General features: G+C 40.7%; 1 protein-coding gene across 1 annotated transcript in view; it reads left to right on the top strand.

Annotated features, from left to right (window-relative positions):
* Positions 1-23827, top strand: part of LOC124803125 (ninein-like protein) — a 158070-nt gene that overhangs the window by 24171 nt on the left and 110072 nt on the right. Inside the window, exons 6-9 of the mRNA XM_047264301.1 lie at positions 2264-2521; positions 4498-4638; positions 7579-7741; positions 9919-10035. Of these exons, the coding sequence (XP_047120257.1) occupies positions 2264-2521; positions 4498-4638; positions 7579-7741; positions 9919-10035 (679 nt within the window). The remainder of the gene's footprint in view (positions 1-2263; positions 2522-4497; positions 4639-7578; positions 7742-9918; positions 10036-23827) is intronic.

Raw genomic sequence — 23827 nt, forward strand, 5'->3', positions numbered from 1 at the left:
CAGCTTTCCCTGTTTTAGTGACATTAGTTATGTTTGCGACTCATGAAACATTGCAGAAATGTGTTGATTGTATTCTGCAAGGTAAAACTGCCTGTTGGACTGGCTCTGTCCAGTTTACACCTCTTAACAATGCCTGCTTCATGGGCACCTGATAACTTCGTTTTGCCACTGACTCTTCTGTTGATTGTTATCTGGGTTAAGAACCTGGTCCTGGTTGCTTCTGCCAGTTAATGCATAACTTGATTCATTCCACATCCTCTTCAAGTGGGGACTGACAGAACACGATGTGTGTGTCCGTGAATGGATGAATGTGTGCATGCATTGACACTTTCTGACTTTTATCAGCAAACAGCTATAGACTTTGTTAACGAAGGCATATATTTATTCTCGAATGATGTAGAGTGATTATTCCTCCTGAGCATTTGAAGCCACAGATCAGCACGCACTGCAATTGATAGTGAGATTTAATAATTCAATTAAGTCTATTCACATTTCAGTTTGATGCGAGTGCTTTTCTGTGAGATATCTTTCCTATTATCATTTTCGTAATGTTTCTGAAATTTGTGCTCGCAGTAGACCCCCCCTCCCCAAGTATGTGTGTTGTTTTGCTGAAATTGCTTTGCACAGCATTATTGCAATAACTTACTGTATTAAATACTTAATTTTCACCCACTTTCAGCTGACACAGAAAGTTAATCATACCAGATAAGGTTCTTCACTTTCTGTGCTGCCATTTCATTCTTCAGTTTACTGTGATTCAAAAATGATGGTTATAATGTAAACTTGCAGATTCGAACATATTTGTAGGTAAAATTCACAAGTACTGTTACACTATTGCTTCATGTACCTCATGGAAAATAAATGAAGTGTTTCTACTTCTGTGAACTATAGTAATGAAATGGATGGTGCTGAAGCAGTACCAGCAACCTCATCATCAGCAGTGATGAGCAACAAAATTGTATTAAATGGCATTTTTACACACTGGCATTTGCTTGGTTGAGGATCTTCAGCTGATTTAAATTTCATACCAAATATGTCAAATCAAATCTTTGCCTGTGAAAGCAGTGGTTTTGTTTCCATCTACACCATTTCACCAGAAATTTGAGCTGAAAGTCTCTGTTCCCCTTTGGTAGAAAGAAAAATAAGAAAATTTGTGATTACAGTAGTGCAGATATTTCATAACAAATGTTAGTTTTATAATGATAATGTTTTAATTACCATAAAATTCATGACAAGTTGAACTCTGTGATTGTCCAGTATATGTGAATATCTCATTAAATATCTGAATAACAATAATGGAAATTCCTGGATGAAGCAATATGTAAAATAAGAGAAAGGCAACCATTCACCTGCAGCAGACCAGTGTGTGGAGAACAGAGGTACGTAACATGAAACAGCATTCACACTAGCTTCTGAGCACAACCACACAGGCACCTAAGTGCACACTTCCAGAAAAAGAGCAAGAGCTCTATATGTTCGTTTTTTCCGAGCGCTGTCCGAGAGAGGAATTGGTTGGTTTGGTTGTTTGGGGGGAAGAGACCAAACAGCGAGGTCATAGGTCTCATCGGATTAGGGAAGGATGGGAAAGGAAGTCGGCCATGCCCTTACAAAGGAACCATCCCGGCATTTGCCTGGAGCGATTTAGGGAAATCACGGAAAACCTAAATCAGGATGGTCGGACGCGGGATTGAACCGTCGTTTTCCCGAATGTGAGTCCAGTGTGCTAACCACTGCGCCACCTCCAAGATCTCTATAGTTGGTGTGAATGTTGTTTCCTTTTATGTGTCTCTATGCTCCATGCATCAGTTTGAGGTGAGTGGTTGCCTTTCCCCTATTTGACTCATTGAATGTCTGTTTATGTTTGCAACCAGTTACATATTTTTCTTTGAAATATTCATTGATAGTTATTGGTTTTGATGTAAATAAAATGAATCGTGCCAGATGTCCTGAAATGTTGCCCTTGATTCAGCCTAGGGGGCAAAACAGTTTTAGTACATTGGAAGAGTACTGCTCTTTAGATTCATATTTCGTCCATAGTTCAGTACTTAGTTTTAACCTATCATGATTGCTCAACAGATATCTTAGCAGCATATTTGTAGGAAGTTCTTACGCCCTGGTCTGTGGTACCATCGTATTTCACTCAGATCTAGACATATATTTCACTGATGTTTCCTGCTGCTAATTTCCAAATTAGTTACTGTGGAGCATTCGTCACCTCAAAATTTTTTGTTATTTAATTTTTTCTTGTCTGTTCACATGACAGGCTGGTTCCCGTGGAAGCAGTACTAGAGTTGTGGGAGACAGCAGGCATGTCTCCTGCAACAGCAGCTCGTCTTGCTAGAGATTTGGGGCTTCCGGAAGTGGGCACAGGTGGTCAAGTGCGTCTTTCAGATCTGGCCACTACATTGGAGTCAGAGCTCCCAGCAGCCCAGGCTGATGCCGCGGCACATGGATACAGTGCTCTTGAGCTCTTACTTCATGCAGCCCTCGCTCTCTACCAGGCAGAAGTCCGTTGTCTCAGGTCAGACACTAGTATCTAATTATTAAAGCAGATTTGATATTGCTCTTTATTTCCCATTATCTGAGTATATGAGAATTTTTTATTAATTTTTCAGGAGTAAAATTCCAGTACTGTCGATGGATGCGTTTAAACTGAAAAAACTATTTGTATTTCTCCTCATCCTCGCGGAAGTGGGGTCCCTCGTATCCTTCCTTTCTCATCTTCATCAACCTGTGAAACTTGAACTTCCCATCATAGTGAATGTTCAGGAAACTTAAGGTAATGCAGCTGGGTAACATCCTTGAGGATGTGGCTGCATTGGTAAAAGACTCTGTGGCATACTTATGTGTTTCATGCAGGAATGTTGTCAGAGTTTGCCATGAGGTATGACAGGAACAAAAGAAGGTTTGTTGGCAATTAGCGTTGCGCAGCGAATGAGAGAGCAGCAGACAGGCAACATGTTTTGAAGTAATACATTCAGAAGAAAGGGTGGAACATTGCTGTAAATTAGGATTATAAATTTAATTGTTCCTTGTGTGTGTCACAGATGTTTAAACTGTACTACTGTCGCAATCAATGGTATACACGAAAAAGCAGTGAAACATTTCTCTGCTCTGTGTTGCTACGCAATTGATCTGCATGAGCACACTGAGTAAGTGGATCAATGTTTTTAATTAAATTGTTGGAGATTAATTAGATCATGGGAGAAGGTAGGTGGATCAGTGTTTATTAATATATGAAATGTGTGACTGTTAATAATAAACATTGATCCACATACCTTCTCCCATGATTTAATTAAAAAACATTGATCCACTTACTGAATGTGCTCTTGCAGATCGGTTGCATAGTCATTTCACAACCACATTTGGTACATTTTTGTATCTGTGCAATTAATCCATGAGACATGCGCCAATGGGTGACATTGCCATGCGGAACTAAATCAGTTAAATCAGTTAAACAAAGGAAACATGAGATCGGAATGTAAACAGTCCAGGATAAGATAAATTGCTACTTACCGTAAATAAGACATGTTAAGTTGCAGACAAGCATAATTAAGACACTTACCCAAAGCTTCCAGCCACAGCCTTCGATCTTGTGTATGAAATGTGCTTGGTTGTGTGTATGAATGGTGTGTGTGTGTTTTTTGTTGTTGAAGGCTGTGACTGAGACCTTCGTGTAAGTGTCTTTCAAGTGTGCCTGTCTGCAGTTTAACGTGTCTTATTTATAGTAAGTAGCATCTATCTTTTCCTTTTTCTGTTCACTTAAATCAGTCCACTTTATAGCACTTACTGCCATAATCACAAAATATTTCTCTTGAAACTCACTAATACACCAAAAAAGCAAACAAGACAATGGCTTCATTTTCATTGCTAGAAAGACATTGCCTGTCTTCTCGCCTCTCATTTGCTATGTCAAAAAATCATCCCATTTGCTATGTGAAGTGAAGTGATGTGTTGCCAGCCTGTGAACAGTAGATGAGCACCACTGTGATTGCCACTGGCCCTGATCTAGACATTAATTGGCTGTATGTTGGAACTTCCTCAATGTATCTCTCTTTCCTGCCTGAGAAAGTAACTAAGGAACCAATAGTTCCAAAAGCCAGGAATAGTTTTCTCACTTTTAAATGTCTCTATTGGCAGTAAGGGAATTACACCTCTTGGAGCAATTGCTTATGGCTCTTTGTAATTTTAATTTTCTCAAGTAAATTTTCATTTTGATATTATTAATTTTGCAATCACTTATATATTTTCTTGGAGGTTATGGTTTTGTTGTGATTTTAAAAATGAATTTTGCTGTTTTCTTCCTGTTGGCATTTAGCAACTTTCATCTTGCTGGCCTCCTTGTTAGTCATTACATTTTTTTTCTATTCTTGACTGCAGTCATTTCATATTGCTCCCATGTCACTACATTTACACGCAAAACACTAACTTTTAATATGGATATAATTGTCACTTATCTGCGATAAGAAACTTAAAAAGTGTTTGCTATATTTACAGATTGTCTTTGGAACACCTCCGTGGCGAAAGAGACAAACTTCGAGCTGATATTTTAGATGCCAATGAACGAGCCTCCTTGCTGGCCCAGGAGGTTGATGATAGCCATGCTCGGCTTGAACAGTCCAGTCAAATGCAGGTCAAGTGAGTAAGATTTGTAGCCAGTTACATGTATACGCATACCACAAGCAAGGGAAGGTGACAGTCATCTACATTCAAAGGCCCTTGTGCTGATGATCTTCAATGTTGTTATCACATTATTATTAACCCATCCCTCCCTCCTCCTCGAGGAAGGAACTATTACTTCCAAAAGGTAGGTAGTGTGTCTGTTGACAGTACTACAATTTTTACCTCCTGAAGATAAGCACTGACCAACAATTTTGAGTCATAATTTATTATTTTTCTCAGCTGAATTTCCCTTTGATAGTACTTGTAGAAGCTGTTGCAAAAAGTATGACAGTTTTTGCATAATCACCCTTCTTTTCAGCAAGTTTCTCTTATTGTTACATCATCTGTTTTATTCCAGCAGAGAAAGAATTGTTGACTATGTCTTTCAATTAAGAATGCCCACAAACTTTTGATCTTGACTTTATTTAAATTAACATTCTCACAAAGTGCCTTCAGCAGTCCCAAACCCTTGATAAACTTAAACACTTAGAGTATGTTTATTTGGTAGGTACTCTACATTCTGAAATTAATGTCTCAAAATTGTATCAAAAGTTGCAGCTGCGTTGTGGTAGTGAGCATTGCTAAGAGTGGTATTAAATTCTTTAGAAAAAGAGACAAGGATTCTTTGCAATAACTTGATGGTGTTAGTAGTAACACATCCTCCAAAATTGTGCTATACTGTTAACATTTCATTGTTTCACTCTTCTCTTGGTAGTATTTCATAACCCAGAAGAGAGTAAAAATAACCTTACAAATTAAGGCTGAGACCTGATTTTTTGCCACAGCACATTTGTGTGTCTGTTATTAGGACTATTTCTTGCTTCCGGATTTGTAATGTCCCAATTAGGTTGCATCCCCTGCAACAATATGACTGAAAACTGTCTCTTACAGCATTACATTACAAGTGGATGCGGAAATGTGCACGTTATTTTGTGGTTATCATTCTGTGTGTTAAGTTCCCATCACACACACACAATTACCAGTGGTATAAGTGGTTCGAATATTAATATTTGACATCTTCATCAAAACCTCTGCAAAAATGTCAGTTCTCACAATTGTAGCTATAGACATGACCGACCTTCGCATGTATGTTCACTTCATGAGAGTTCAAAATCCCCGAAATGTTCGCAGCATGTAACATTATCAATTTTCTGTTATTTTTTGAAAAACTTTAAAACATTATCCTTCTTGTAAATAATGGTAAAAATGTTAGTGGCTATTTTGACTATTTAGTCTCATAAAATAAATGTGAGAATTTTCTCTTTGCTGCCTCTGTATGGCTTGCATCTCTATTTACCATTACCCATTTTCCATTTACACAAAAATGCTTTCGCAGCTGTAACTGTACAAAATTTCAGGTAAGTTTCAAAGTTGGCTATCCCGTTTAAAGATCAATCAAATAAAAGGGTCGTTTTAGTGGTATGTTATTGATAATTATATTTGACTGTTATCAGTGTTTTGTTGGAATGTCATTATATTAACTACGTTATCTGTAAATTGAGTTTGGAGAGAATTTTGAGGTAGTTTGACTTTAGTCCTTTATGTTTAAATAACTTTATCCACCTCTACAGGACATTGTCGACAGTAATGTCATGTAGTGTAGGAGAGAGGGAACATCTCTGTCAAATTCATTGGTTTATTCTTATAGACTGACCACTATAAAAGAACATTATTTAGTTATTGTACCACAGTGCTCCAATATCCTCTGTACCACATTTTAGAATTCACATTCTCAGAAATTATGGAAGAGAATGTGATTAGTTGATCCAATACCATTTCAAAGTCTATAATACCATTTTTTCAGTTAGCTGATTGATAACAATGCAATTATGTACCAGTGATGTTCTTCACTGTGTTTTGATTCACTGATATACTTTATCCTGTTATTTAATGTCATTGAATTTAGTTTTATCTCGTGTTTACAATGTTTATGCCTCTATAGGTAGCTATGTGAACCTTTACACCCCTCTCATTTTTTTTTTTTTTTTTTTTTTTTTTTTTTTTTTTTTTTTTTTTTTATTTAGAAAAGTAGATTGTACATTTGTCAGTTTTCCATGTTTCTGTGACTATTTGGTATCAAGGAATTCCAAAGTCAGCATATTTTTTCTTGGGTGGCTAACCATATTTTAGTAATTTGCAGCAGTAGTTTCAAATCTAGCTGCTTTTCCCATTGTCATATCATGAATCCTTTATGATTTTTAGCAAAATATTACTTGTGCTCTACTTTTTGATCATACCTTTACTTAATGTAATGTTTTTTCCATGTTTTATTTTTATCACTTTTTCAGATGCTTCCTTTTTTACTTTCTTTCATAATTATATGTATAAAGTCTTTTTGTCAATATACATAGCTGTTGATTTCACTAATGAAACAAACCATCTTTTTCTTTGTGCATTTTAAACAATTTGTTTTTCATGATAGTACGCCCCTTTGTTGCCCTTTTAAATTGATGAAATAAGCAAATTTATTTACAATACTTGAAGTGTTACTGTGTTATCTCCCACTATTCAAGACTTCTACAGGAATAGTTTTATGTTTCATATCTCTTCTGAAAAAGCCTTTTCTGTTCATGTAGTATTGCTCTGTCCTTATCTTCTGATTTATTGGTCTGACAATATTTCACTTCATATTAAAACTTAGATACCTTTCATTAACAGTCGATTTCTAATTGCCTGTTATGTAGTTGCTTGCAGATCTGAATTCTTGATTAGCCTATGGATTCCATTTGTGAAGATGGAAGTACTGGAATGGTTAAATAACAAAGAAAATTATTACAAGTGTCCAGTCTGGTATAGCACATTTTTTTAACAGCTACGATGATATGCAGTGATATTTTAATTCGCTAGTGTATAATATTTTGACAGCTTTTTTTATTAGATTTTCCATGATTATCGTAGAGAAATTGCTGATTGCAGATTATTGGAGCAGCGTCATGCAGAACAACTCCGTGAAGTTGCAGAACAGTTAGGACAGGAACGGGAGCAGCTGGCTGCTCAGGTACACAACCTGGAACAAAGGTTGGCAGCATTGCATGAGGAAGATAGTCGACTGAGACAAGAATTGGCAGCCTTGAAAGTGGTGAGTCTTGTGGTTATACTGACAGCAGCTTAAAGTCGATAAAGTCAACAACAGCTAAATCAGATACCCAGGTTTTCAAAAATGATAGCATTTGTTTGTTGAAAAATGTCCATGTTCTATGTGTCACATATGAGGTTTATTCAAAAAATTCTGGAACATCCGTAATTTCATGCCAATGGTGTGTTGGAGTGAAATGCGGTTGGCAACCCTACACATGCCCGTGTTTAATGTGTAACTCCCAGAAGTTTCATTGTTGTATGTCTGTTAGTTATTGTTCAGTGCTCTACTGAGTAGAACACTGTGTCACACAGTTTGTGTATTTTGAGATGGCGGAGTTAAGAGGAGCAACACTGGCAGTGTTAAGAGGAGCAACATGTCTGCATTAAATTTTACAGACACACACCAAATGATGCAGGAAGCCTACAGTGGTGAGTGCTTAAGCTGTACTCGGTGTTATGAATGGTTCAGACAGTTTAGAAATGGCCGGACGGAAGTTAAAGATGACCCTCGTTCAGGGCGCCTTTCCACATCTACTGATGACCCTCATGTCAGGAAAGTCAACAAAACTGTGGTACCAATCGAAGACTGAATGCCCAAGAAATTGCACAAGAATGTAACATTTCAGTTGGATCATGTCATGAAATCTTGGCTCAGTATCTTGGAATGCGTCATGTTGCCGCCAAGTTTGTCCTCATGAGTCAAGATTAGAAAGACCTTTGCCTCACAATCTGTAAAGAGCTTTTGGATCTCACGAATAAGATGTTCCTTAAGTGAATGTATGGCCCCTGTGGACTTTTTTTTCCAAAGTTGAAAACCCCGTTGAAAGGACGATGATTTGCAATGATAGACGAGATATAAGAAAATTCGCACAGGGCACTTTGCATGATCCCGCAAGAGGTGTACCAAGACTGCTTCCAGAAGTGAAAATGGCATTGGGAATGGTTTATCAATTGTGGAGGAGAATATTTTGAAGGAGACCGTGCACAGTAAGTGAAAGGTAAATTTGGAAAAATTTTATGGGCAAAGTTCCAGATTTTTTTTAACAGACCTCATGGTTCAGTGAAATGTGTGTATGTAATTCTGCAAGGCAGTAACTTGGAAACACAGATTAAATCTTCCTATGAATGTGTGTGTGTGTGTGTGGTTTTTTTTTTTTTTTTTTTTTTTTTTGTGCCTATATTATTGTAGTGGGAAATAACCATTTCTTTTTTCTTCTTCTTAGGAAAAAATATACTATTTTCTGCTTTCACTAGGTCTAATGAAGCACGTCTATGTGTGTGCATTTTGTAAGGAGTGCTTCAGAGAAAGACAAATCCTTATTTTGTTTTTAGTTGCTGTTTGTCTAAATCTCCTAACATATCCTGTCTATCAGCTGTACATGTTACAAAGTTTGGTTCAGATTTAGTGGGCCACCTGAACAGAAATTTTATTTTGGACTAAACCCTGTTTTCTGGCCCTTTAATGTTGCCACAAATTAACAATGGTAAATGTTTCAAGTTTACAGCATGTGTATAGCATCACTACATGCTACACTTGTAAGAATCAATTAATCTCACTGAGTAAATGGTGAAGTTGTTTATAATTTTTTAGCGTAGTAGGTTTATATAAATGGAAATCAGTTCCTGAGAAATAGAAGGGGAGCAGTTGTTCAGTTTTGCATCATGTATCTTTTATTGTGATTTTATTTTTATTTTTGTATCACATGTTTTACTTGCTTATATACTTGTTCACTTTCTTGACAACAGAGCGCGTGTAATTCATTCTTTAATTACCCACCGTCTTATGGTTTTTCCCTCCACCTTGCACCTCTCTGATTCCAAAATTATTTCTAAAGATAAATATGCGACATCAGTTTTAAATGTTTATTTTACTCTGTCACTATCTTTACTTTTCTTTCTACATTAGTGTTAGTTTTCTTTTATGTAGTAGATTGAGCCTTCTTTGCAAGGATCTTATCACAACTAAAATGTGTGTGCATTGAAACAGTAGCAAAGCAGAGACTGGACAATCTTTCTCTCACATCTAAGGAAGAAAAGAAATGTTCTGCTCTGACATTGAGATCCATAATCCACTGTACGTAGTTGCCCCTTAACTCTCTTTAGTGTCCTGCTGTATTAATTTATAATTTATCATACCATAATGTCTTCCTTTTCAATTAAACTTTTTCAATGATACAGGAAAATGAAGCAGTGGATAAAGAAAACCAAAGTCTCTTGGAACAGTTAGAGGAAACCAGAAAAGCCAAAGCTAGCCTTCAGAACGAGTTGGAATCACTTGCGTCACTTCAGCAAAAGGTATGATCTAATGACAGATGTAATAAATTTTAATTTTTTATAGTTACTGATAAGTGGATGTTTCTTTGTGTAGGGCATGGAAAAAGTGGTTGCTCTTGTTCTTTTACAATTAGTGCCCAAGTTTGATTTATATCTCTTAGGCATACTTGCAGTGAATTAAGTTCATACAATCTTCCTTGCTTATTTGGAGGCATTAAACTTAATTGTTATTCAGCACATGAATATGTGCATGTGATGTTTTTTATGTAGTGCATGATTTCAGGTGGCTGTAAACAGTGGAACATGTACATCTACAAACATACTCCGGAAGTCACCATACAGTGCATAGTGGAGGATGCCTTTTACCACTGTCACCCATTCTCATTCCACTCACATATCGAATGAGGGAATAATGACTATCTTTATACTTCAGCACTAACTCTGATTTCTTATATCTAGACTTTGTGGCCCTTATGCAATATGTATGCTGGTGGCAGTAGGATTGTTGTGCATCTTGTTGCAGATGCCGGTGCTCTAAACTTTCTCATAATGTTTAGTGAAAAGAACATTCAGATATACCAATTTGGGTTCATGAAGCATTTCTGTAACACTTTCATGTTGATTGAATCTGTTGGTAACAAATCTAGCACTACACCTCTGAATTGCTTGCATGTCTTCCTTTAATACAGCTTGGGGGAGGGGGGGGGGGGGGTCACAAACTCTCTAGCATTACTGAAGAATGAATCTCACAAGTACTATGTTTGCCCTTTCATTTATGGATGAGCTAAACTTTCCTAGAACTCTCCCAATAAATCAAAGGTGAACATTCACCTTTTCTACAACTAACCTTAAATGTTCATTCCATTTCATGTTAATTTCCAACATTACACACAGATATTTAATCTATGTGACTGTGTCAGGCAGCACGCCACTAATACTGAATTTGACATTATTGTGTTGTTTTCCCTTGCTATCTTCATTGACTTCTTATTTCCCCACATTTAGAGGAAGCTACCATTCATCACACCATATAGAAATTCTATCACATCGTCCTGTATCCTCCTACAATGACTCAAAGATGACAGTTTCTTGTATACTACAGCACCATCAGCAAACAAGTCTCCAATTGCTGGCCACACTATCCATCAGATGGTTTATGTATATAGAGAACGAGAATGGTCCTATCACAGTTCCATGGGGCATCCTGAGAATATGTTTGTCTTCAATGAACACTTGCTGTCCAAGATGGTGTATTTGGCCCTGATAGTGTGTCTTCAAGCCTCTCAAATATGCTGTGATTGGATAGACAAAAAATCTACTCACGAAGCGGCAGCAGGAGAACACACATATAAAAGAAGATCTTACTTACAGAAGCTTTCAGAGCTAGTGGTTCAATCTTCTGGCAGAAGGGTTGAAGGGGAATGAAGAGAGGAGAAGGGAAAGAAACTGTAGAGGTATAGGAACAGGGTTGAGCTCGGAAAAGCCACCCAGAACCCCGGGCTAGGGGATCCTTCTCATCCTGTCCAGTAAGTCTCCCATGACCCAGGTTTCTGGATAGATTTTCAAGCTCTACCCTTTTCCTAAGCCTCTCCAGTTTCTTTCCCTTCAGCTCTCTTTCTTCCCCTTCAGTTCTGGTGCAAGAAGAAGGCACTGTCTCCGAAAGCTTGCATAAGTAAAACTTTTTGTGTGTGTGTGTGTGTGTGTGTGTGTGTGTGTGTGTGTGTGTGTGTGTGTTCTTCTGCTGCCACTTAGTGAGTAGATTTTTTTTATCTATCAAATTACATTATATTGTCAAAATTGATTATTTTCATTGAGGCATATTCTTTGTGCTCAGACCTTTGTTAAAAGTCTGCACTGTGGTATTATGACAAATGCTTCCTGGAAATCTAGAAATATGGACTCTGCCTATTGCTCTGCGTCCATGCTTTGCAGGATATAGTATGAGGAAAGGGCAAGCTGAATGTTGCACAAGTGGTGCTCTCTTGATCCATGATCTAAACCCATGATGATATATGATTGATTATCCAAACATCAAAACTTGTGTCACTTATTTCTTTAACATTTCACATGTATAAAAGCCTGTTTAGTTTCACAAATTCTACACAACTGTAGTAAATGATACATAAATTACAGAAAGAAATTCAGCAGTATCAGGGTGTATACACCCGGGAAATCCGGGAAAAACCCGGGAATTTTTTAATCGGGGAGAAAACCGGAAATAACCCAAGAATTTTTTGAAATTCCGGGAATTTTTAATTGTTTTAGTTTTCAGTTAAATTCTTGGGATTTTAACTGGTAATAACTGATACCCTGCCAAAAAATATTACTGTGTCCCTCCACTGCAGAATAATACTGCAGCAGTAAAACATAAGCGAGAAAAAAAAAAGCAACAAACGTTAGTTGCAAAGGAAATGCACCTTTTACAATAACAAAGCAGTGTGCACACACAAGCATCTCCCAACAGCAAAATGTGTCAAAGGCCTTAGGACAAGGACTATGCAACACTTAGTAACAACAAACTGCTTCCAATGAGTGCGACGTCAGATTAGTGTTTTGCCAGAGGGCTCAGGTGCATCCACTGTCAATCACATATGAGCAGCACCCCTCTCCCTCTTCTGGCTGCTTGAAGCCAGATGCTAAATAGAAAATTTTTTTTGGCACGTCCAAGCAGCCAGATTCGCGCATGCATGATCAGTCTGAGTTGTTGTGGGGGGGGGTTAGTCTCCACATGACCCCTGTTTACGTTTAGTGATTTTGCTGACAGCATAAATCAGCAAGAACTATGCAGAGGACTGGAAGAAGCTGGTATATGTACTAAACTAATAACACTAATCAGAATGACAATGACAGAGACAAGAGCAAAAGTAAGATCCTTAGCAGAAAAAGTGAAAGCTTTGACTGTAATAAAGGTATGAAGCAAGGTGATAGTCTCTCCACTGTCCTTTTCAATATAGCCCTGCATAGAGTAGTAAATTTATTAAAACTAGCCAGATATGTGCATATGCTGCTGACGTTCCTATAGTAGGAAGAAATATTAATACACTCCAAGAAACATACTGAGCAATGGAAACAGAAGCCTTAAAAATTGGGCTCATAGTAAATGAAAACAAAATAAAAGATATGGTAATGTCACAATGTGAGGCCAGAAGAACCCCTAAAAACCTAAACATCAATGGAAAATGCATCAAAGGAGTGTCCTCTTTTAACTACTTGGGAGCCCTAGTAACAAATTATAATAGTATTGGAAAGACTATAAGAGAAAGGATACAACCAGGAAACAGAGCTTACTTTGTAAATAAGCAACTTTTCAGAAATAGCCTTGTTACAAAAAAAAAAAAAAAAACTGCATACATATAATTCCCTAGTCTGCCCAGTTATCACATATGGGTCAGAGGTATGGACGTTTACAGAACATGTTAAAAATGCACTAAGAACCATTGAGCAGAAAATACTGTGCAAAATCTATTTGCCAATAAGAGAGGAAGAAGGCTGGAGAATATGCTACAATGCCGAATTACAAGAGTTAATACAAGGTAGGGACTTAGTAAAATATACGAAATCACCGCAAATATGATGGCTAAGACACTTGGAGAGAATGGCAGAGGATAGAATTCCAAAGAAAATCATGAAAGGTGTGATCTATTCAGCTAGGTGAAAAGGGAGACCTAGAAGAAGATGAATTGACAATGTAATAATGGATCTCACCATTATGGGAGTCTGGAGTTGGAAAAGAGCAGCAAATAACTGAGAGGTGTGGAGGAAGATCGTTGAAGGAGCCGAGGCTCTCCAAGGGCTGTAGTGCTACTGAAGAAGAAGAAGAGGAAGAAGAAGAAGAAGATTGTGCTGTTTCTTCTTCGTTTACGGCTCCCACATCAGATAAAAACAAAATGGATTTCTGTGACCAGGACCTATCAAGTGAATTAAAATACATTCACATAATTACGGAAGGCTGTAATATATAATTAGTTTCAGTTTTCTGATTTTATTTTGTTTTCAGTTTTTTGGTAGTCAAGCATTAATCACCTTACAGAACAATGAAGCTGTTTTTGTTGGTTTGTTAAAGAAACGTGGGCTTTCATTAATCTTTTCCACTGAGGCAGTCAATTAATTTGAAATGAAGCATTTTATTCCACAGTATAGGTTAGTTCCAACTGTTCGCTGAATTTCAAGTGCGTGTTTTCATCCTCTGGCACACATGGCGTTATGCCATAATAAAGAACCAAGCATGAGATAGCACAGTACTGGTACTCCAAGAAAATTTACATCCCGAAAATCACACTGAAAAGCTTAATATAGATTGGGGCCTACTGCATTGTGGATCTGGACATATGAATGTGGACTTCAAGCCAAATTATGCATTTCAGCATGGTTTACAAAATTCTGATGCGCTTGGGAATATCCTCTGATGTCCTGTTTCTTTTATGACGTAATGTAAGATTTTTTAATGCGTTATATGTACAGACACACAGGCTTCCTATGCCTCATTACTGCACATGTTCAATAACGCCTGTTTCCTGATGCTAAAATGAACCTGTTTCTAACAGGTCTCAGTAAAATATTGCGAATGGTGGTCTGAAAAACATTACTTTCGAAGTAAATTTCCTTTTACACAAGTTGAATTGTGTTACGTATGAGTGTGTCCGATGTTTCTTAAGTCACAGAGCATTTGACTCTCATTTAAAACGTAACACTTTGAGGACCAGCCACTTAGAATAATTTCGAACTCAGAAGACCAGACATTTATGTCATTAGTTCATATTTTACTGCCATATTTGTGTAATGTATGTTAAGGTGTTAACACCTGCAAGAGAGACCAATATTACATGTGAAAGCTTAGCTTCTTTAGTAGCTTATTAATCTTAAAGATCAATATTATACGTGAAGGCTTAGCTTTTCTTGTAGCTGCAGTATATACATATATTTATTTAAACAGTTAACTTTTCCTACATGTGTGTTCGTGGTACTTAATAGTGATGTGTCCGTTGGCTGACTACATCATGTGTCCTATGCCCTGGACATCTGCTGTCATCATTTTACTTCTCTTCTTTACCTCTACCTCCCCTCTCTCTCCTGTCCTCTGTCCATCTCCTGACTGCGTGTAACTGCCCTACCCTAACTCCACCTTGTCCCTGCATGCTCCCACTAGAAGACTTCACCATCATTAATCCCTATTCTCCTATCCCTTCCCTTCCCTATCCCAGCCCCTTCCCACCCAAGCTCCTCCTTACTCCCACCCAGTTGCCTCTCCCACCTTACACTGCTGCCCATAGTCTCGCTACAGCTGCCAGAGACTGTGTGTGTTTTTTTTTTTTTTTTTTTTGGACTAAGGTATTGTTGGCCGAAAGCTCATTTTGTGACAGTCTTTTCTGCGACTCTGCTATTTGATGAGTTCACATGTACTTAACATATTTCACATTTATTTGCACACATATTTCATCAGTATATCTAGTGAATTTTGCCCTGCAGCTTCATTTTCATGCAGCTCAATGTTTGTAACATTGTATATCTGGAGCTGTGTGCTGTATAATGATATAATTTTTCAGGTACATTCAGTATTATATGTGGCTACTGTCCGCAATACGTGTTGCGAATAGAGTGAGTAGTAAAGCAGTAGTAAATTAAAATGTCATGCTTCATGCGCAGTTCTACTCTGTGAACAGTGAATACGTAGTACGTGATAAACTCTTCCTTTCCTCATTTTGTGGGTGTCAGTGAGAAAAAGTTTCACAAACGTTTGAAATTATGTGTAAACTGTGTAGTCTTTTAAGTACTCTCGTTCTGGAACACTGGATGACTAACCTATGGGTATTTGCATGTCATGGACTACACTGTTTTTTCAAACCCATCCCCTCCCCCACACTTTTGATAGGTGAGTGGTTCTTACCCCGACAGTTATTCTTGTCTCACAGTAAGTGATATGTGTGATGATGATGAAATTGGTCCAGTTGTTTAGGAGGAGATGTAAAAAAATTTTTTTTTTTTTCCGCTTTGCTGCTATAAAATCCACCGTTTCCAGTCCACAAACAGTTCCTTATAGCTATTAAACAACCCTTTCGGCAGTTTTAATAACTTTTGCTTTATTTCCATTTCCGTTTTTCTCACATCACCGATCATTTTTAGCCGCTTCCCACAGGTTTTAACGTCATTATTTCTTCATCAAACAATTGTTAGCTTCATTTCCATAATCTGCCACCACCAAACCACTCCTTTTAATACATCCTCACGTAGTTTTTTCGAAATTTTCCCGAATTTCTCCACCCTTTAACGTGTTTTGGCGGCAACACAACCACCTAACCTTTATGCACATCATTATCTACCTACACAAGTTCACCACAGGATCAACATAGCCCAGCCCTAACCAACCCTTTTTCGCCTTTTTTCACACCAGATCTCCATTTGCTTTCTAATTTTACCTTTATCTCTCCCCATATATTTTTTCATATTTATTTTCATTTTCATTTCAGCCTCGTGTTCCACTTTCCACCTTCTAGTACCATGTCACCCTCACAACACCTTCACTACGACCCCATTAAGTTTTATTTACATTCCCTCCGCAAACATGCCTTCGCCCTAGCCAGATTACACTCCCATATTTTATTTTCTCAGGCTTGTCTGACATTTGGCATCACCCCCAAAGGCCTCACACTTAAAGTTCCCATCTCTGGCTGCAACCCTTCTTTCCATCAGTCCCTATACCAGTTCCAAACCAAACAATCCATTGCCCTCACCCACCTAATCCTTCACCTACACATCCACTCAGCCAATCAACACGCCCATCAACTCCTATCCTTTAAAAAAATCCTCAATCTTTCCTCTCCCACATCCACACCTGTTGTTCAGAGCATCCTCCTACAGGCCAACCGCAAATTAGAGCAGCATGCCACCCTCCACCTTAAAAAACTATCCAATCTCCTGGTTTCCCACCTCCGGAAAGGCAACTCACTCACCCTTCACAACCTTTCCAGCAAACCTCAACCTCCTCTCATTGCACACAAACCCAGTCTCTCCCATCTACTCAATCTCCCACTTCCAGCTCCACTCCCTCCAAAACCTCAAAATTCCAATCAACGCAATCTGGAACCACAACACCCCAATTCAGTAGTTAACCTTTCCTCCAAACCTCTCTCCCAATCCGAAACCTCTGTCCTATCCAAAGGCCTCACCTTCAGCCCCACTCCCAGATTTAACCAAACAGCCCTCGTCAAAGATTTACTGTCCTACACCCGTACTCTCTGCTGGAAATATCACTTTGCCACGAAGAAAAATGATCCTAATCCTACTCCTAATGATCCAACTCCCCAAGACACTATCCAAATTGAACCATGCCTGGAACAGTTCCGTCCTCCGTCACAGCGGGACCCACCTCCTCTTCCTCAAAATCACCCTCTCCTAACCTTCCAGGAATTTCTGACTTCCAGCCTTGCCTCTCAATCCTTCTTAAAAAACCTTAATCCTACTCCCAACATCACCACTGCTGAAGCCCAGGCTATCCGTGATCTGAAGGCTGACCGATCCATCGTCATTCTTCCGGCGGACAAGGGTTCCACAACTGTGGTACTTGATCGCCGGGAGTATGTGGCTGAGGGACTGCGTCAGCTTTCAGACAACACTACTTACAAAGTTTGCCAAGGCAATCCCATTCCTGATGTCCAGGCGGAGCTTCAAGGAATCCTCAGAACCTTAGGCCCCCTACAAAACCTTTCACCCGACTCCATCAACCTCCTGACCCCACCAACACCCCGCACCCCTACCTTCTACCTTCTTCCCAAAATTCACAAACCCAATCATCCCGGCCGTCCCATTGTAGCTGGTTACCAAGCCCCCACCGAACGCATCTCTGCCTACGTAGATCAACACCTTCAACCCATTACATGCAGTCTCCCATCCTTCATCAAAGACACCAACCACTTTCTCAAACGCCTGGAATCCCTACCCAGTCTGTTACCCCCGGAAACCATCCTTGTAACCATTGATGCCACTTCCTTATACACAAATATTCCGCATGTCCAGGGCCTCGCTGCGATGGAGCACTTCCTTTCACGCCGATCACCTGCCGCCCTACCTAAAACCTCTTTCCTCATTACCTTAGCCAGCTTCATCCTGACCCACAACTTCTTCACTTTTGAAGGCCAGACATACCAACAATTAAAGGGAACAGCCATGGGTACCAGGATGGCCCCCTCGTATGCCAACCTATTCATGGGTCGCTTAGAGGAAGCCTTCCTGGTTACCCAGGCCTGCCAACCCGAAGTTTGGTACAGATTTATTGATGACATTTTCGTGATCTGGACTCACAGTGAAGAAGAACTCCAGAATTTCCTCTCCAACCTCAACTCCTTTGGTTCCATCAGATTCACCTGGTCCTACTCCAAATCCCATGCCACTTTCCTTGACGTTGACCTCCACCTGTCCAATGGCCAGCTTCACACGTCCGTCCACATTAAACCCACCAACAAGCAACAGTACCTCCATTATGACAGCTGCCACCCATTCCACATCAAACGGTCCCTTCCCTACAGCCTAGGTCTTCGTGGCAAACGAATCTGCTCCAGTCCGGAATCCTTGAACCATTACACCAACAACCTAAAAACAGCTTTTGCATCCCGTAACTACCCTCCCGACCTGGTACAGAAGCAAATAACCAGAGCCACATCCTCATCTCCTCAAACCCGGAACCTTCCACAGAAGAACCCCAAAAGTGCCCCACTTGTGACAGGATACTTTCCGGGACTGGATCAGATTCTGAATGTGGCTCTCCAGCAGGGATACGACTTCCTCAAATCCTGCCCTGAAATGAGATCCATCCTTCATGAAATCCTCCCCACTCCACCAAGAGTGTCTTTCCGCCGTCCACCTAACCTTCGCAACCTCTTAGTTCATCCCTATGAAATCCCCAAACCACCTTCCCTACCCTCTGGCTCCTACCCCTGTAACCGCCCCCGGTGTAAAACCTGTCCCATGCACCCTCCCACCACCACCTATTCCAGTCCTGTAACCCGGAAGGTGTACACGATCAAAGGCAGAGCCACGTGTGAAAGCACCCACGTGATTTACCAACTGACCTGCCTACACTGTGAAGCGTTCTATGTGGGAATGACCAGCAACAAACTGTCCATTCGCATGAATGGACACAGGCAGACAGTGTTTGTTGGTAATGAGGATCACCCTGTGGCTAAACATGCCTTGGTGCACGGCCAGCACATCTTGGCACAGTGTTACACCGTCCGGGTTATCTGGATACTTCCCACTAACACCAACCTGTCAGAACTCCGGAGATGGGAACTTGCCCTTCAGCATATCCTTTCTTCTCGCTATCCGCCAGGCCTCAATCTCCGCTAATTTCTAATTTCAATTTGCCGCCGCTCATACCCCACCTGTCTTTCAACTTCATCTTTGCCTCTGTACATCCGCCCCGACTGACATCTCTGCCGGTCTGCTTGTGTCTGTGTATGTGTGGATGGATATGTGTGTGTGTGCGAGTGTATACCTGTCCTTTTTTCCCCCTAAGGTAAGTCTTTCCGCTCCCGGGATTGGAATGACTCCTTACCCTCTCCCTTAAAACCCATATCCTTTTGTCTTTCCTTCTCCTTCCCTCTTTCCTGACGAGGCAACCATTGGTTGCGAAAGCTAGAATTTTGTGTGTATGTTTGTGTTTGTTTGTGTGTCTATCGACCTACCAGCGCTTTTGTTTGGTAAGTTTCATCATCTTTCTTTTTAGATATATTTTTCCCACGTGGAATGTTTCCCTCTATTATATTCATATCATTAATTTGAAGCCAACAATCACGTTTGTTATTGTTATCGTTATTGTTATTGTCACTGTTACATTTCGAAGTCTTTTCTGTCGTCTTATTTCCTCCTTCTGTTTTTGCCAGCAGTTTCACTTTCTATTCACCTTCTCCTTTTTTACCGTAATCCAGTATACAATTTTATCCCATCGATATACACTCAATAATACGTAATAATACGTAAATCACTTCGAAACCATAACCAAAAAATTTTTTTTTTTTTTTCCGCTTTGCTGCTATAAAATCCACCGTTTCCAGTCCACAAACAGTTCCTTATAGCTATTAAACAACCCTTTCGGCAGTTTTAATAACTTTTGCTTTATTTCCATTTCCGTTTTTCTCACATCACCGATCATTTTTAGCCGCTTCCCACAGGTTTTAACGTCATTATTTCTTCATCAAACAATTGTTAGCTTCATTTCCATAATCTGCTACCACCAAACCACTCCTTTTAATACATCCTCACGTAGTTTTTTCGAAATTTTCCCGAATTTCTCCACCCTTTAACGTGTTTTGGCGGCAACACAACCACCTAACCTTTATGCACATCATTATCTACCTACACAAGTTCACCACAGGATCAACATAGCCCAGCCCTAACCAACCCTTTTTCGCCTTTTTTCACACCAGATCTCCATTTGCTTTCTAATTTTACCTTTATCTCTCCCCATATATTTTTTCATATTTATTTTCATTTTCATTTCAGCCTCGTGTTCCACTTTCCACCTTCTAGTACCATGTCACCCTCACAACACCTTCACTACGACCCCATTAAGTTTTATTTACATTCCCTCCGCAAACATGCCTTCGCCCTAGCCAGATTACACTCCCATATTTTATTTTCTCAGGCTTGTCTGACATTTGGCATCACCCCCAAAGGCCTCACACTTAAAGTTCCCATCTCTGGCTGCAACCCTTCTTTCCATCAGTCCCTATACCAGTTCCAAACCAAACAATCCATTGCCCTCACCCACCTAATCCTTCACCTACACATCCACTCAGCCAATCAACACGCCCATCAACTCCTATCCTTTAAAAAAATCCTCAATCTTTCCTCTCCCACATCCACACCTGTTGTTCAGAGCATCCTCCTACAGGCCAACCGCAAATTAGAGCAGCATGCCACCCTCCACCTTAAAAAACTATCCAATCTCCTGGTTTCCCACCTCCGGAAAGGCAACTCACTCACCCTTCACAACCTTTCCAGCAAACCTCAACCTCCTCTCATTGCACACAAACCCAGTCTCTCCCATCTACTCAATCTCCCACTTCCAGCTCCACTCCCTCCAAAACCTCAAAATTCCAATCAACGCAATCTGGAACCACAACACCCCAATTCAGTAGTTAACCTTTCCTCCAAACCTCTCTCCCAATCCGAAACCTCTGTCCTATCCAAAGGCCTCACCTTCAGCCCCACTCCCAGATTTAACCAAACAGCCCTCGTCAAAGATTTACTGTCCTACACCCGTACTCTCTGCTGGAAATATCACTTTGCCACGAAGAAAAATGATCCTAATCCTACTCCTAATGATCCAACTCCCCAAGACACTATCCAAATTGAACCATGCCTGGAACAGTTCCGTCCTCCGTCACAGCGGGACCCACCTCCTCTTCCTCAAAATCACCCTCTCCTAACCTTCCAGGAATTTCTGACTTCCAGCCTTGCCTCTCAATCCTTCTTAAAAAACCTTAATCCTACTCCCAACATCACCACTGCTGAAGCCCAGGCTATCCGTGATCTGAAGGCTGACCGATCCATCGTCATTCTTCCGGCGGACAAGGGTTCCACAACTGTGGTACTTGATCGCCGGGAGTATGTGGCTGAGGGACTGCGTCAGCTTTCAGACAACACTACTTACAAAGTTTGCCAAGGCAATCCCATTCCTGATGTCCAGGCGGAGCTTCAAGGAATCCTCAGAACCTTAGGCCCCCTACAAAACCTTTCACCCGACTCCATCAACCTCCTGACCCCACCAACACCCCGCACCCCTACCTTCTACCTTCTTCCCAAAATTCACAAACCCAATCATCCCGGCCGTCCCATTGTAGCTGGTTACCAAGCCCCCACCGAACGCATCTCTGCCTACGTAGATCAACACCTTCAACCCATTACATGCAGTCTCCCATCCTTCATCAAAGACACCAACCACTTTCTCAAACGCCTGGAATCCCTACCCAGTCTGTTACCCCCGGAAACCATCCTTGTAACCATTGATGCCACTTCCTTATACACAAATATTCCGCATGTCCAGGGCCTCGCTGCGATGGAGCACTTCCTTTCACGCCGATCACCTGCCGCCCTACCTAAAACCTCTTTCCTCATTACCTTAGCCAGCTTCATCCTGACCCACAACTTCTTCACTTTTGAAGGCCAGACATACCAACAATTAAAGGGAACAGCCATGGGTACCAGGATGGCCCCCTCGTATGCCAACCTATTCATGGGTCGCTTAGAGGAAGCCTTCCTGGTTACCCAGGCCTGCCAACCCGAAGTTTGGTACAGATTTATTGATGACATTTTCGTGATCTGGACTCACAGTGAAGAAGAACTCCAGAATTTCCTCTCCAACCTCAACTCCTTTGGTTCCATCAGATTCACCTGGTCCTACTCCAAATCCCATGCCACTTTCCTTGACGTTGACCTCCACCTGTCCAATGGCCAGCTTCACACGTCCGTCCACATTAAACCCACCAACAAGCAACAGTACCTCCATTATGACAGCTGCCACCCATTCCACATCAAACGGTCCCTTCCCTACAGCCTAGGTCTTCGTGGCAAACGAATCTGCTCCAGTCCGGAATCCTTGAACCATTACACCAACAACCTAAAAACAGCTTTTGCATCCCGTAACTACCCTCCCGACCTGGTACAGAAGCAAATAACCAGAGCCACATCCTCATCTCCTCAAACCCGGAACCTTCCACAGAAGAACCCCAAAAGTGCCCCACTTGTGACAGGATACTTTCCGGGACTGGATCAGATTCTGAATGTGGCTCTCCAGCAGGGATACGACTTCCTCAAATCCTGCCCTGAAATGAGATCCATCCTTCATGAAATCCTCCCCACTCCACCAAGAGTGTCTTTCCGCCGTCCACCTAACCTTCGCAACCTCTTAGTTCATCCCTATGAAATCCCCAAACCACCTTCCCTACCCTCTGGCTCCTACCCCTGTAACCGCCCCCGGTGTAAAACCTGTCCCATGCACCCTCCCACCACCACCTATTCCAGTCCTGTAACCCGGAAGGTGTACACGATCAAAGGCAGAGCCACGTGTGAAAGCACCCACGTGATTTACCAACTGACCTGCCTACACTGTGAAGCGTTCTATGTGGGAATGACCAGCAACAAACTGTCCATTCGCATGAATGGACACAGGCAGACAGTGTTTGTTGGTAATGAGGATCACCCTGTGGCTAAACATGCCTTGGTGCATGGCCAGCACATCTTGGCACAGTGTTACACCGTCCGGGTTATCTGGATACTTCCCACTAACACCAACCTGTCAGAACTCCGGAGATGGGAACTTGCCCTTCAGCATATCCTTTCTTCTCGCTATCCGCCAGGCCTCAATCTCCGCTAATTTCTAATTTCAATTTGCCGCCGCTCATACCCCACCTGTCTTTCAACTTCATCTTTGCCTCTGTACATCCGCCCCGACTGACATCTCTGCCGGTCTGCTTGTGTCTGTGTATGTGTGGATGGATATGTGTGTGTGTGCGAGTGTATACCTGTCCTTTTTTCCCCCTAAGGTAAGTCTTTCCGCTCCCGGGATTGGAATGACTCCTTACCCTCTCCCTTAAAACCCATATCCTTTTGTCTTTCCTTCTCCTTCCCTCTTTCCTGACGAGGCAACCATTGGTTGCGAAAGCTAGAATTTTGTGTGTATGTTTGTGTTTGTTTGTGTGTCTATCGACCTACCAGCGCTTTTGTTTGGTAAGTTTCATCATCTTTCTTTTTAGATATATTTTTCCCACGTGGAATGTTTCCCTCTATTATATTCATATCATTAATTTGAAGCCAACAA

The sequence above is a fragment of the Schistocerca piceifrons genome, chromosome 6, assembly GCF_021461385.2.
Source record: "Schistocerca piceifrons isolate TAMUIC-IGC-003096 chromosome 6, iqSchPice1.1, whole genome shotgun sequence".
Classification (NCBI taxonomy): Eukaryota; Metazoa; Arthropoda; class Insecta; order Orthoptera; family Acrididae; genus Schistocerca; species Schistocerca piceifrons.